The 14939-nt window shown below is 40.4% G+C and overlaps 1 protein-coding gene across 1 annotated transcript in view; it reads right to left on the bottom strand.

The window, feature by feature from the left end:
* Positions 1-21: 21 nt before the first annotated feature.
* The window catches only part of LOC117763556 (solute carrier organic anion transporter family member 1C1-like), a 17226-nt gene continuing 2308 nt past the window's right edge, over positions 22-14939 (bottom strand). Inside the window, exons 2-15 of the mRNA XM_034588768.1 lie at positions 13251-13422; positions 9333-9474; positions 8213-8345; positions 7930-8051; positions 7311-7457; positions 6903-7001; positions 5779-6027; positions 5014-5178; positions 4283-4478; positions 3605-3770; positions 2877-3061; positions 2324-2388; positions 2113-2230; positions 22-1760 (exon numbers count right to left, since the gene is read on the bottom strand). Of these exons, the coding sequence (XP_034444659.1) occupies positions 1535-1760; positions 2113-2230; positions 2324-2388; positions 2877-3061; positions 3605-3770; positions 4283-4478; positions 5014-5178; positions 5779-6027; positions 6903-7001; positions 7311-7457; positions 7930-8051; positions 8213-8345; positions 9333-9474; positions 13251-13346 (2109 nt within the window). The 5' untranslated portion in view covers positions 13347-13422 and the 3' untranslated portion in view covers positions 22-1534. The remainder of the gene's footprint in view (positions 1761-2112; positions 2231-2323; positions 2389-2876; positions 3062-3604; positions 3771-4282; positions 4479-5013; positions 5179-5778; positions 6028-6902; positions 7002-7310; positions 7458-7929; positions 8052-8212; positions 8346-9332; positions 9475-13250; positions 13423-14939) is intronic.

The following is a 14939-nucleotide window of genomic DNA, read 5'->3' as shown; positions in this document are numbered from 1 at the left end:
GCGTTATCTCCATGGTATTCATGCTAATGCTAAGTTGCTACTATAGTGTGACATGTATTTCACATTTGTTTGTATGTTTTAAAAGTTTTGATAAATAAAAGCTGGACAAAAGCAGATTTTATTCATATTAAAGTTTAATCATATGATTAACTCTGCCAAGCAGGTTATGTTTTCACCCCTGTCAGTTTGTTGGTTGGTTTGCACGTTTGTTTATTTTATATGCAAGACAACGCAAAAACTATTGGACAGATTACCAAAGGAGGGGGGGCAGTATAGATAAGGAAAGAATCCATTAAAGTTTGTGTGGTTCTGGATCAGGGGGCAGATCCAGGATTTTTTTTCACTTTCTTTAACAAAGTGAGATATAATAATAATTCATGGATCTTGATGAAAAAAGATTGTTTCAGGAACTGATGTTTACGAGTGTGTGCAAGTTAGTGCAGATCCAAATCTGGATGCAATGAATTTAAATGTGGTTTCATTCGTAGACTGTTCATGGGCCTTTGCAGAGGGGTGTTTTTAAATCTCTATCTTCCTTCGAACATATAGTAAAATGTGAAAAACAGATTTTGACTTTTTTTTTGTAATTTTTAGTTTCATTGGTATACACTATGTACATTGAAAACAAACAACAAACCTTGACTGTGTGTTCCGCACGGCTGATACCACACAGACACAACATAAGATTACGTTTTGAAAACAAAATGCAAGAAGCTCCATAATGACGAGGCACACTGGTGGCTACTGTACATATATTATACAATGTGCAGTCAGGTACAGTACATGTGGTTTGTAAATCAACGCTGCAAAAACGAATCCAAGGCTCGACACACACACACACGTGTTCTGAAGCTGTTTATCACAGTCCTCACCAGCAGACATGGCTTCTCCCTCTCATAGAGACAAGTTTGGCTGCCGAAGCCACAAATTGTAATGAAACAGCGATTCTACGGCAGGAATGATTTATTTCACATCTGGACTGATAGCTTGGCCTCAACATATCATCTTTCAGTGGGCAGCTGTTCCTCTGCTGCTTTGATCAGGTTGCTGACCTCAGTCGTTCGCAGGTTCGAACATCGACTCTGTCTCAGTGCAGCCTCACTCACAGTTATTCCAGCAGATGTGCCACAGAAACTGTCTGCAGGCCTGTTTAACGCAGGAAACTCTGCTGAAGTGAAAGTGAAGCCATGAATTCAGGCACCGTAATATGTGTTGAATCTGAGAAATGATTATGTCAAGTTTTATCATAAAAACAAAGACAAACATATTATATAAAGCACAATTACAATAGTTTTTTCTAAAAAAGTTTTCAATTCATGAAAAAACACAAACATAAATGTACACATTCCTGAAGCAGCATGTTTATAAAGTGGCTCTTTGTCAGTAATCTTATGTTTCAACAAATCCCGTACATATACATTCTGTACTTTATTTCGTGTGCTCTGAAATGCTTCCGCAGTGTGTGCTCCTCTGCACACCTGAGGTGCTGCTCCCTGGAGCTGATTCAGAAAAGACCAACAGGTTGTGCTGAGGCTCACAAGCGAGTTTCTCTGTCAGGACTGCAGTCCAAGGCCACAACAAATTGCTCACAGTGCGTGGAGCTGTTCTCCTCTTTCCTCAGGGACTCCATCTCTGCGTTCCCATTGGTCAGGGCGCTTTTCTCCTCCCTCTTAATATGTCTTTTAAAGACTGCAAAACCGAAAATACAAAAGAAGAAGGAGACTGTCCTCAAGCCCAGAACCAGGCCCAGGTACACTATCCTGCCAAAACACATGAATGACTGTTAGGGTGGTTACGAATCACTTGCAATTAGTTTTAATGAGAGAAATTATATCCAAGCTGGTTTAACAGTGTTTCTCTTCAATCTAATTTAACTTAACTTTTATATGGAAAAAAACAAGGTAAACAAATTATCATTTTTCAAAAAACATGAACTCCAGTCTCGAACTCACATGACCTTCCCTCTGGCACCACTCTAGTGCTGAACTTATGTTTTGTTCTATATCTTTTATAAATATCTGAGAAGAGCAAAGTCGTTCCTCTATGTTTTATTTTGTTAATGAGCTCACAGTACTGCCAGTGCAGTTATATTTTACTGTGAGTTTTATTTACCTGTAAGCTGCAGTGTTATATATTCTACATGCTCCTCTTCCTCCACACAGCTTGTATCCCCATTTGAGGCATGTTGTGTCGATTACTGCTCCAAAGTATATAGGGGCAGGTATTCCAGCTGTTGTACAATTTAAAATAACTTGTTACTTCAAATACAGGGTACAAAAATCCAGTAATACTTCCTCACGACAAAATAGAGAAAGGTTCTCACCGAGTGTGCGAGTGGCCAGTGTGTGGATCCCAAGTGCAAGTGATTTCAGCTCCGGTTTAATGAACCTACAGAAACAAAACAGAGGCGTTAAGGAAGACTTAACTCTTCATCCTGACAACAGACAATTGTTAAAATTGTTATTGTAAGACTTAAAACAGTATGTGTGAGCATTATATTGATAATTTGCTTTAAGACACAAAATCCTAAATCTTAAACATCTGAATTTGATATGACTCAAAAAACATGTCTAATTTCTTAAATGTCTGTCGTAGCATACAAATTCTAAGACTGGTATGAAATGTCCATATATTAAAAAGAAATCACAAACATTGTCCTGTATTTAATATGACAGTATTACATAGATTTTCTAACAGCATCCCTGTATCTCCATCAATGACACTGTATCATAAAGAGGTGAACATATTTCCCTGATAACAGCAGGGAGTGAAATCTGTCCAGGAATGAGAAGATGATGCACTGGTTCAAAACACAGACTGCATGTGAGGATAATGAAGCGATTCGTTTTAGCAGGTAAGAGGAGTTGTGGAGAGACCTGATGAGCAGCACATAGCCTGGTGTTCCCCCGAGAGAGATGATGAACGAGCTGAGGACGGACAGAGCCAGGAAGTATGGGAAGATCTTTTCACAGCTGTCCCCGCGCGGACACTGGCCCAGGCTGACCGTCAGATTTCCGGGCTGGGTGTTAGCCGCAGCCACACACCTGCAATTGTCAAAAACCTAAAACAGAGAAGAAAAATAATTTGATATCAGTGATAGATGAGCAGGAAACACTTTACGTAAATGTGCTGCTGTTTAGACATGAGTAGCAACAAAAACAGCAGCAGAAACAGCAGCAATCTAAATATGTGTGTTTTCCAGTAATGAAACAAAGCTACAAGCACTCAGTAAAGCACACACCTCCGCTGGGGGCCAACAACTTCAATCAAGCTGCACCAAATTCCCCGAACTCATAGAAATCAGTTCATTAGTTATTCCCTCGGAAAATGGTGAATAATGGAAACATTGAAAAACGCCCTGTCTTACAGTGTTAAAGGAAGTGATCATGGATCCACCCCCTGATCCAGATCGGCACCAACATTTAAAGGGTTCTTCCCTGACCAATACGTGGAAATCTGTTCAGTTGCTGTTGTGTAATCTTGCTTACAAACAAACACACACACAAACAAACAAACAAACAAACAAACGGACGGGGAAGAAAACATAACCTCCCTGGCGTAGGTTGCAATAGATGAGTAATGATGACAGTGTTGTGTGTCTGACCGTGTTTCTCCCAGATCCAGAAGACGATGTGCACCCAGCCAAGCACGGGGACACGTAGGTCATCCCGTTCTCTCCACACACCGGGTCCCACTCCCTTCCGGAGCACAAGCAATCCGAATTACAGTCGGAGAAGAGAGAGCGCTCCTGATGAGGCAAACCTTCCACCCTGCATGTGGCGATGTGAAAAGATAATACATGTATTATTGACTGCACTAATGAAAAATACATCACATAAGCCCAATAGGGCCAAGGCATCTTTACTGTTCATGGGAAATGAGACACAGAACGGAGACTCAACAACGCAATACAAAAGGCAGTGGTAGGATGTAATAAAGTACATTTACTTCATTACTGTACCTGAGTACATCATGTATCTTTAAATTGACTTTCAAGTACTTTGCATCTTTACTCCTTTACATGTATCAGCAAATATCTGTACTTTCTTCAATCTCCACTACATTTTAACAATGCATCGTGTTACATGTTCACATTGTTTTTTATATTTTTATAAGTAATCAATAACGAGAGGAGTATCGGCCCATTGATCCAATCAGAGCAGGCAGGGGCCGTTAGACCCCGCCTCCTTCAGTGAGAGCAAAGCGCAACTGCAGCAGCATCGCTAACTCAGGATTTATAAAAGGCCTATATGAAATGACAGTCATATATCACATCACATACCCAGTGTATAAAACAGTGATCCCTGCCACTTTAGAGTTATCACAGCCCATGGCGAAGAAAAAGAGTGACAGGAAGTAGCCCAGCAGTGAAGTCCCGAAGGCAAATTTAGCTGCTCCCATGATACCCAGCTTGTACTTCTTCATGACGACCCCTCCAGAGAACATCCCGAGGGCCACAGCCGGGATGTTGATCATGCCTGAACCAGACGGCAGAACACAATGCTTTCTTAAAAGGACTCAGGGGTCAGGAAAGACCTCTCTCACATTGAGCCGCCAGCCAAAAAGGATCAAAGTCGGAATGCTCATTCATTTTAATGTAGTCTCGTTCATGTTTCATGTAAAACTAAATGATGGTGTGAAGATGAAATTCTTTTTTGGGCAAGGGGGGAACTGGCGTCAGCTGAAATCTGATTAGCCCCTGAAATGCACTTTAATCTGACAAACAATATATTTGACAATTTGTCAATATTTAAAAACAAATTTTAAGTAAACAATTTGCTAGAACAAGGAATACTTTTCAAAATACATTCAAAGTTATAGAGCTAACAGTAAACAAGGAATAACTTAAATGCGGAGGTTACTGAATCAGGAATTGTGCGTGGATGTTAGACATGTAATGGCCCCTCTGTGTAAATCCTGATTTGAATTGTTTTAACTGCTAAAACAAAAAATTAATATATGAACATCATGAAACAAGGGAAACATTATGAATTATCAGAATAGTCTGCTTACCCATGAGGAAATTGGCTTTGGATGCTGACTGGCCGTAGTGTTGCTCAATGTACTTGGTTTTGTAGGTGACCATCCCGATGAGAGAGTTGAACTGAATGATGGTCACGCATAAGTAGATGATGTACACAGGATTTCCGAGGAGACTCTTCAATGCTGGAAGAAAGTCTATGAAAAGAGAGAGAGATGTAACAAATGTCTCCAGTCGGACTCAAACTGGAGCCTTGTGGTTCACAATGGGCGTCCTAACCACTGATCGACCAGGGCACCAGTTGTTTAGGGGTTAAGACATACATGTTCTCGAAATGTATAGATTGTAATCACCAGCATGTGGCATTCAAAGGTAGACCCACAAATGTGTTCAAAGTGTATAATGGTAAAACCTGCAGAGGAAGTTGTTTTTAGACTTGAAGGCAACATTTTAAATCACAAGAGGAAATAAAGTTTTAAAAAATCCCGTTCTTATAGAGATAGATATATGAAAATAGAGCTTTTATCAGACACAAACTCAGCAGGATATTGTCCATGTCAGATGCTTTCAGGACAACAGCAAAATCTACAGAACATTGAGGGCTGGCGCCTGGGCAGAGAATACATGAAGCGGGACATAACGTTAAAATTTCCCAAGGAGATCACGTCTTTTTGTTTACAGAACATCAACACAGGCGTCTTCTTATGTCTCTTGAGAAATTGGTCACACAGATTCAATCAACTGAACACATCGCAATGCCAATACTCGATATTCACTGCAATCATTGTTTTCTATACCTTTGGCCATCTGATGTAAATTAGCCGGCTCCTCGGGTCTGAACTTGTGCTCCATGGTCGGGGAACCTTTGATGAACCGGGTTTGCTCTGGAGTGCAGCTGGTATCGTGTTTATCCATGGGGATTGGCAGCGACTTGGCAAGGAACCAGAAAGGAACAGCGGACATGAGAGTGATGGTGCCGGTGATGAGGTAGCCCAGCCACCATGCCCCCACCCAGCGGGCATCAGCGGGCGTGATAGTCACAGTCTCTGCCATGAGAAGAGAAGTGATATGAACGTCATCACCAATGAGTAATTTTCATTCATTTGCTTCATAGATGCATATTTCTTTTAACTATATTTAAATATATGTAATAATAGGTTAAGCAAGGCAAGTTTATTTATCTAATACAGTTTATTAACACTTTTCAAAATGCTTTTCATAGACGTCAACCTTTGGGCTTTGGTAAATGTTCAAACGCAACATGAGGTGACCACAGAAAGGTTTACAACAGCTTCAAAGTGTTTTCTTCCCAGTCAGATTATACTGTATGAATGAGACTACACAGACCCATCTGGCTAACAGTGGGGCCATCACGTGTCTCTAACTTCGCAACCTGTCCGGTCAGGAACAGGAAGGTAGACTTCAGGTGGCTCCCTCATGCCTCTCCTGCATTATTATGGAGCTAGCAGATGCTGCAGACGGGGCAGGGCTGTAGCACATGCTACCTGTGGCAATCCCAGTCCCAGGCAAAGGGATTACGACCGTGTACTGACATTGCCAGTGGAGCCTACAGCTATATTTGGCCCAGAAGCAGTAAAGTAATTGCAACAGGCACAGGAAGTTGCAAAGTGTCACATATCAGCTTGTCGGATGCACACTAAAGAGTTACCCCATACATATGGAATATGTAACGGAGTGGAGAGATAGTCTCTTCACTCAGAGAACCAAGGTTACAACGTAATCGAGCATTGTGTCTCACACAGCTTTAAAACTGTCACGTACAACAACCACTTACCAAATCCTGCTCTCCACAGTGGAGTGTTGGTGTAGTTTGTTATTGTGAACAAATGATAATCCACAATAAATCCATACCAAGTTCAAGCTCAGTCAGTCAGTTTATTAATGATATAATGTTACTCACCCATGTCCACATAACCAATGTCGACGTAGATCTTGGCACAAAGCGACCCCAGCAGGTACCCAAACACGGGACCAATTATTGATATTGTTTGGACACAACCTGTAATACACGACAAAGATATTTATCCGTTATCACTTTCTACTGTAACACATTCGATTATGTGGTACAGTCAATTAATAATCATAATGACATTCAATTTGTCTAATGAGCATTTTTGATCTGATAAAATACAGTATGAACATTAGACATGACCATGACAGAATATTCTGGTAATTTATTTCTGTAAATAACAACAAAAAAAACAGTTGGCTGAAAATAAGATATATTGTTAATGAAGTTAATGATTTAAAAAATGTCTTAATTTGAATGGCATCGGTGTAAACATAAACAGAGAATAAGGTGCGCTACCAATATAGAGGGCAGCATTCTCAGACTGTGCATAATCATCAATGTAGGAGATTCCCAAAGGCTGTACTGGAGTCTCTCCGATCCCACGCAGGACATTTCCCAAAAACACGTAGATCCACATCGAAACACTGGACTCACGCACACATCCTACGTTTCAAAATTAGACAGAAAAAAAAACGAGATGAGTTGAGTGGACTTAGAATTTTAAGTCTCAGAAAGTGACAGAACGTTCCTCTTTGACTTGTGCCAAAAATATCCTTATGATGCAGACCACAGACTGTGTATAATGTCGAATGACACGTCTCCACGTCTCGATCATGTCTCATCACCCCATCTGTCAAATAACTAAATAAAACCAAACTTATTGGATAAATTACTTGATCATCCTACCTAAGTACTAAACTACCTAAAGTGATAGAAACCATTTTGTTTTTTCATGTATACTTTCACTTTTTAGTTTTGTTCATGGAGGTTTATGACCTATTCTGTAGCCAGCCACCAGGGTATGATGAAGATTTTGGCTTCACTTTTGGAGAGCCATCATGTCGTCCATCTTTATATACAGTCTCTGACGCAGACCAATCTCCTGACTGAGCACAGTAAGAACAACTTATCTTACCTTTAGAGGGCAGTATGGAGGGTCTGTCACCTGCCCTGATGGACTCAGGTGAGCTCACTGGACATGGAGAGAGGCTATTGGTTGAATTCCCTGAAGATCTAACGGACGTTTCAATCTTATAGCTGCGTACAAAATACCAATGTGACTGTTAAACAAGGGGAGGGAGAAAGCGTCAGGTATCGTTAGATACTCTGTGAACACATGCATCAGAGATTACATGTTCTAAATAATACATACTGCATTGGGTTGACAGTGTTAAATACAGATATGACAGTTTTCCTACCGGCCAATGATGAAATGCGGCATGGCGATCAAGAAGGTGCCGAAGGACATCAAGATGCACCCGATTGCTATGATCTTGGGTCGGTGGAGTTTGGCGCCGAAATAGCTCACAAAGGCAATCACCAGCAAATTCCCTAGAGGGTGGAGATGATCAGAGGATGAGTCAAAGGCATTAAACATGAGACCCACTTGAGAGAAGATCCTAATTATAGTATGCTATCAAAGCTGTATACAGTTTATACTTGCATGAAAAAGGTTCTTCAGATATGATAACATAAAATGAATCCTTTTTTATTTATTCATCTAAATGATGTGTGCTGGTGAACTCCTGTAAGCACTGTTTCTGATATACCGTATATGGAGGGATTTGACTGTCAGATGTTGGCTATTGTGATTTTCTGATCCGTATGCCACACAGTATGATCCCCACCTTCAAGTGCTGCTCCAACAGGGAGAGCTAGTCTTTACATTCAGACGACAGCACACATGCACCTTGTTGACAGAGGATGTGTTGGGAGACAGGACACAGCGTTTTCATGTATTTGTCCTATTTCTTGACACTGGTCTGTTTTTGTCTTTCAATTCAAAAACCTTGACAAACACTCTGTGTTTTGCTCTGTTTGTTAATTTGGAAGGATTATATTGACTGGACAAAGCAGGGTTCTCTAATATTTGAGTATGTGTCTGCAAGTCCCGCACAGTATGTCGGTCACTGCGAACTGGGTGTTCACAACATGTAGAGGACAGATGTGCCTCATCTGTAAATTGTCATTTATAGCTCTATAGGTTGTGTAAAGCCAGTGTAAATATTTAATAAATCTGCACACATGTACTATGATCTATTTTTCATTCCATATTACTCTCCAAGTCTACGCACACAGTCAAACGATGTTTCACTCATTAAGAGTCAATTTGTTACGCGACCGGTGACTATGCAAATCTCAATGGGGGGGGGGGGGGGGGGGGGGGGGGGCGGGGGGGGTTGCATATATGAGGTAGTGTCAAACCGGCTGACATGCTGCGGACATATTATCAATCAACTCTCATTAGCCTCTAAATGATTCAAAATGAAAAGTCCATAGATAGCCAGGTGTAATAGAGACAAACACTGAGAAACTCACCTACTTCGAAGCTCCCGTCTATGATGCCGATCAGATAACTGGAGATGTCAAATCGCCTCTCTAGTTGTGTAATTGTGCTCTTCATATAGCTGCCAGATAAAGCCTTGGCAAAGTAGGCGAAGGACAGGGCTGCCAGGAACATCTACACACACACAGACAGAAGACGGAACACAGTGTGAAACAAAACCATCCTGAATAATCTCTCCTCGCCATTCACATTCAAAACATATCATATTTTTCATTACTTTTTGGGGATTTTTATAATTAAGTCGGCTGGCGGAAAGGAAACATGAGAAGTCTGAAAATATGTTTTTAGCCAATAAAACAAAACTATGTTCCCACAAAGTGCATTCATTTAGCAATAGGCACTATCTTGTGGTTTGGTGAATGCAAATGAGTGTGTATATGTATGATGCAAATTTGCAGTGCAGATCCAGCTTTGTAGTGGCCATATTTAGCTTCCTCCTATTTGTGCTCAGCCACCTGTGGACACTGACTGTCACCAACAAAGGGAGGATTAGAGAAGCCAATCCCATAGGACACAGACACATCCAGTGCACTGTGAGCTGACAGAGCCAACGACAGGCTGCGGGATTGGATACAGGTGAGAGGTAAACACAGCCCGCACTCTCAGAGATCAGGAAGCTTCTGCACGCCACGTAAGAACGCTCCTGTTTTTCATTTTCCACCAACAGAATTTGTTCTAATCTCATATGAAAGCTACATTGAATTCAGATACACCTTATATGACAAGATAAGTTTGTAATAACCCACTTCAAAACTAGAAATACTGCACTGCTGTTGTGCACCTCCGCCGACAGGTGCAATTTCAGTGTACCTACATTTGTTTCCAATTCATATGAGGACAATGTAACCTTTGACCTTTGACCACTGGAAGCTGATCAATTAATCTTTGAGTCCAAGTGAAAACTGGTCATAATATTCCATATATAAGAAATTCCCTAAAAGCAGACTTGAGATGTGATCCTCAAGAGGCCAAAAATATGTTTTGTGTGCCCTTGACCTTTGACCTTTGCCCACATAAAAGTATTCAGTAAATCCATTAGCATAAATGAACATTTGTGCCAAATTTGAAAGGAATTGGCGTTAAAAACTTAAACAACAAAAATAAGTGCATCGCTTAAGTTAACCACTTGATCCATTTGTAATTGGCACATTAGTACATTTGAATGCTTTAAGCGGGCTCAGTAAACAATGAACGTGATGTCTTTTTTGGTCCAGAGGGTGGATACGTGGCTACAGCCTCTGTCAATCACTGCAAATAAATGAGAAAATTGCATGGAGTTAAGAGGCAGCGGGGGAGCTATGGCAACCATCAAGCTGCTCCACACCTCTTAAGGTAAGTGCAGGCTTTGTTTTAATGTCAAGTGTATAATTATGTTTCCACACCACCCAGTATATACGGATGTAATGCTGCTGCAGGAATGCAGGGGCACGACGGTTTTCCTATGACTGCATTAACTGGGCCTGTCATGGTTAGTGCTTATTCTCTGTGTGACACGATTTGTATTTTTTAATTTTAATAATTTCTGAGAGAATTTTGACTCTGATTAGAGGGTACTTAGCAATTAACTCTTTAAAAGCCCTTGTTAGTTTTATTGGTTGATATCAAAGGGATAATCAAGAGCATAGTGGTGCGAGCGTGTGCGGCTCCGGAGGATAACAGAGGACAATTAGACTAAAAACATGGTGAAAACGAAGCCGCTTCGAGTTGGATATTTTATGTCTGACGATCTAAAACATTTTGATACATACAGGAGTAAATTTTCGGCGTGTTTGGTGTGAACGCACCATAATAGGATTATACTTTTAAATCTGAACTTGAGAAATAAACCAGCAAGAGTTTAAAATAGCTTGCTACTTTGTGGCAACAGCAATTTGACAGCTACCTGTACCTAACAATATTTGCATGAAAGGTAAAATACATCGACTTTGGGCTGAAGAGACATGCAGCAGCAGCAGCAGCAGCAAAAGACAGAGTCAGTTTCTCGAGATAAACAAATGAATGTTTCAAGTGAGGTTCACGGTGGGATTACCACACAGAAGGAATAAAAACACAGGAGGACAAAACGGCAGCGTGACTGAAATTCCTCATTGTTGTTGCTTGTAGCTGAAGCATTTCACTAAGCAGCTTTTTAATTATTGTCCAACGTGCTTCTTAATCCAAGTAAGTGGTACAGACCCTCTGTTCTGCCCTGAAGCACAAACTATGTCTAAGGAATTTTTCACAGCCACTTAATACACAGTCCAAAGGGCAGAGGGAACTGCTGCACTCAACACCTTAGAAGATCAACTGATGTTGATGTTGCAGCTACACAAAAACAAAAGTTGGTAACCTGCCTCCACTGACTCATGCCAAGTTTTTTAGATTTGGACATTACTAACATGATGACACATAATGTCTCCTATCATTCGACATACTATACGTGTATTTTGTGTTTGTTGGAAGTACATTAGTTCTATTTCTAGCAGTGGTCCTAAATAAAGTACCCATTAGGATGTATCGAGCATAAAATGTATAAAAGATGGACGATAAGACGGCTCCACAAAAGTGAAGCTACAGCAACTTGATCACCACCTGGTGGCTAGCTGCAGTATAGGTCATAAATTCCAACTCCTACATGTTAGTGGATGGGACATGGACCAAAAAACAATGTCAAAGTACACATTAAATAAAATCTTCTCAAATATGGTTGTGTCATTTTAGGTAGCTCTTATCTGATTGTCGTTTGTTCACATGTTAATTTTTTCCAGTAAGTTTGGTTTGCAATTGGTTGAGCAAGCTTATCAACGGGACCTTTCTACGGCAGTTCCATCCCCCAATCGCTGCAGACTCTGGCTCCAAATACGCAAGATGGCGGCATTCGTATCTGGGATATTTCAGCTTCACTTCTGGATAATAGAAGGAAGTGGAGATGCGTCGTCCATGCATCAATATTGTGTTAGAATTATGTTTGGTATTTAGATATTTGGGCTTTAATTTGACTTTTTTCTTGTTAGTTAATGTTAACGGAGTTCATTTAGTCCACTTTGCGTATAATTAGGCTGATCAACCCGTATGTATGTGACCCCTTTTGTTCTGTAAGTGTTATCCCATAAGTTCATTGCTTGTTTCTGTTTAAAGTTTTTTTCAAATTTTCTGTGTAAATAAAGCACTTATTTTCAAAATCTAACGACTCCTCATTCCTTCCTGTTCAGTCCCTCACATTGGCCTGGTAGAAACATGCAGCACACTCTGCTGAAACTCTCATCAGGAGTTCAAACATTCATGGATTCACATCACAATACACAGACGATACCTAAGTGATTTTATCTAGCTCATTGTCTGTAGATAATCTGCTTTTCTAAATGACCGGGCTAAACAAAGTGTAGGAGTCACCTGCTGAACAATGGCTTCAACATATCCCCACTATATATTCTACAGGAAACACATGTTGAAACCAACACATGCAGTCTGTCTCAGTTTCTTATGCCCATGTGATTCCAGTCATATTGGTTTGTCTTCTCTTGGCTGGTCAGATGACTGTGAAAATGACAGACATGTGGGTCCTCTCTCCCTTTAGGCTGAAATACATAGTTTATATGAGCATTCTCTGGTACGCACTGTCCCCATTGGCCTGTGTACGTCTATTATTGTAGTTTTTCCCCTGCAATTCCAAAACTGGGTGTTTTGGTGGTCACAACATTTTTAAGAAATGTTGGCATTTTGACTGTCTTCTCAACAGACTGGGGAAATAAAGGAGTTTAGAATAAACGAAACTCCACAAATAACTCAAGTGGTGCATCTCGGTTTACTTAGGTCACAAAATCGGAACATGCCTCACTTTATTTTACATGGTTTGGCTAAAGGTTCAGGGGTCGTCAGTGAGGATCTAATTTCTCCTCAAAGTACAATACCTTCAGATCGGGATGGCAGGAGTTCTTCACTGCAGAGGAGATCTGGTTGTTGTCTAACTTCCAGCTGCCTGTGGCTGAGTTGTCCTTCTTCTTCATCTCAGCCTCCTGTTGTGCGTTGCCTGAGCTGCGGCTTTTTCTGCAGACTGTTTACTTTGGCTGTCCTCACTCACACCTATAGGAAGGAATTCAGATGTAGATCAGCAGAGATCTGTGGATTCATCCGGCACATGTTCTAGGAATAAGATGTTCCATGGACTGAATGGAAAGTATTTATATGTTTATTGTTTCCTTTGTTTCGTGTAAGCATGAACAAAGAGATTTCTTGAATTACAGTCGGTTGTAATTTCCCCTGGATAATCTGCTCCCTTTCACCCTGGTAATAAGTGGGTCAAGACCATGAATGAGTCACAAATCTCATGTGATTCAAGCAGAGGAAACACGAATGACAAAGAGGATATAAATATCATGTATGTTAGAATGTATATGTGTACAGTTCAAGGCCAAAGAGAACAGAAGTATTTTAAATGGTCATACAATTGCAAATGTTGATTCTGCGATGTAAAAAATGCACAGCATGTCATGACATAGTCGGTATATACAGACTCTTGATTGTATTCACACACATGAAGGTCAGGTATGCTCACATTAACAACACACAGTGCACTCAAGAAGGTGAATAAAACCAAGACTTCTGAGTCTGCGGGGAAACTCAGTAAATACATGAGGCACTTCATACTGGAGAGGAAACTGAAACTAATCTGTTAGAATCCAAGTGACAAAGATAGACAGGAAGGAAAAAGAGAACTTTCATTACATTTTGAGAATAACCTGTTCAGTGGCAATGATTACACTTAGAGGTTTTTTAATAAAAGGCAAAGGTTAACATTGAGAGGATTCATAGCACTCAAGCACATAGTGGAGAAAAATGTTAAGTAATAACACAATGAGGATTAGGTGTAATCATTGAGCTGAAAATCATGGGAAGACATGCTGAGTCCTTTAAGCCTCAGGAGTTACACAGTGCTTCTTCTTCTTCTTCTTCTTCTTCTTCTTCTTCTTCTTCTTCTTCTTCTTCTTCTTCTTCTTCTTCTTTTGAGATGGCAATGGTTATAGCATAATGATATCATATTAACAATTCACTTTTTTTGCAAATGCAATCTGACCAATGATATGAAAGCAAACACAGTTCTGGAAAAATGTAAATACACTGTTGGGCAACTAGAGAGCAAACCAGGAGGGAGAATAATGTTAACATGAGCGTGACCATGAAAAGCTGTTTAAGTAATGAAACGACAACCGATATATACCGCCACCAAGGAGGTTCTGTTTTCACCCCTGTCTGTTTGTTTGTATGTAAACAAGATTACACAAAATCTATAGAACAGATTACAGTGAAACTTGGTGGAGGGACGTGGCGGGTCAGGGAAGAACCCATATAACCTTGGTGTGGATGCAGATTAGGTGATCCAACATTGTGAAATATATATTTTAACATTTTCTTTGATGATTTATCCTTCCTGATGAAAAATATCTGGCACATTTAGGGGACTGATATTTATGAATGTATGAAATTTGGTGCAGCTTGATTGAATCTAAAGGGAATATTTGGTTTTAGCGGAGGTATGCGCTATACAGAGCGCCATGCTGGTTTGCAAATGCAATCTGACCGATAATGTAAAAGCAAACAGG

The sequence above is a fragment of the Hippoglossus hippoglossus genome, chromosome 6, assembly GCF_009819705.1.
Source record: "Hippoglossus hippoglossus isolate fHipHip1 chromosome 6, fHipHip1.pri, whole genome shotgun sequence".
In the NCBI taxonomy this organism is placed as follows: Eukaryota; Metazoa; Chordata; class Actinopteri; order Pleuronectiformes; family Pleuronectidae; genus Hippoglossus; species Hippoglossus hippoglossus.
This window is presented reverse-complemented; position numbering and strand designations above follow the sequence as displayed.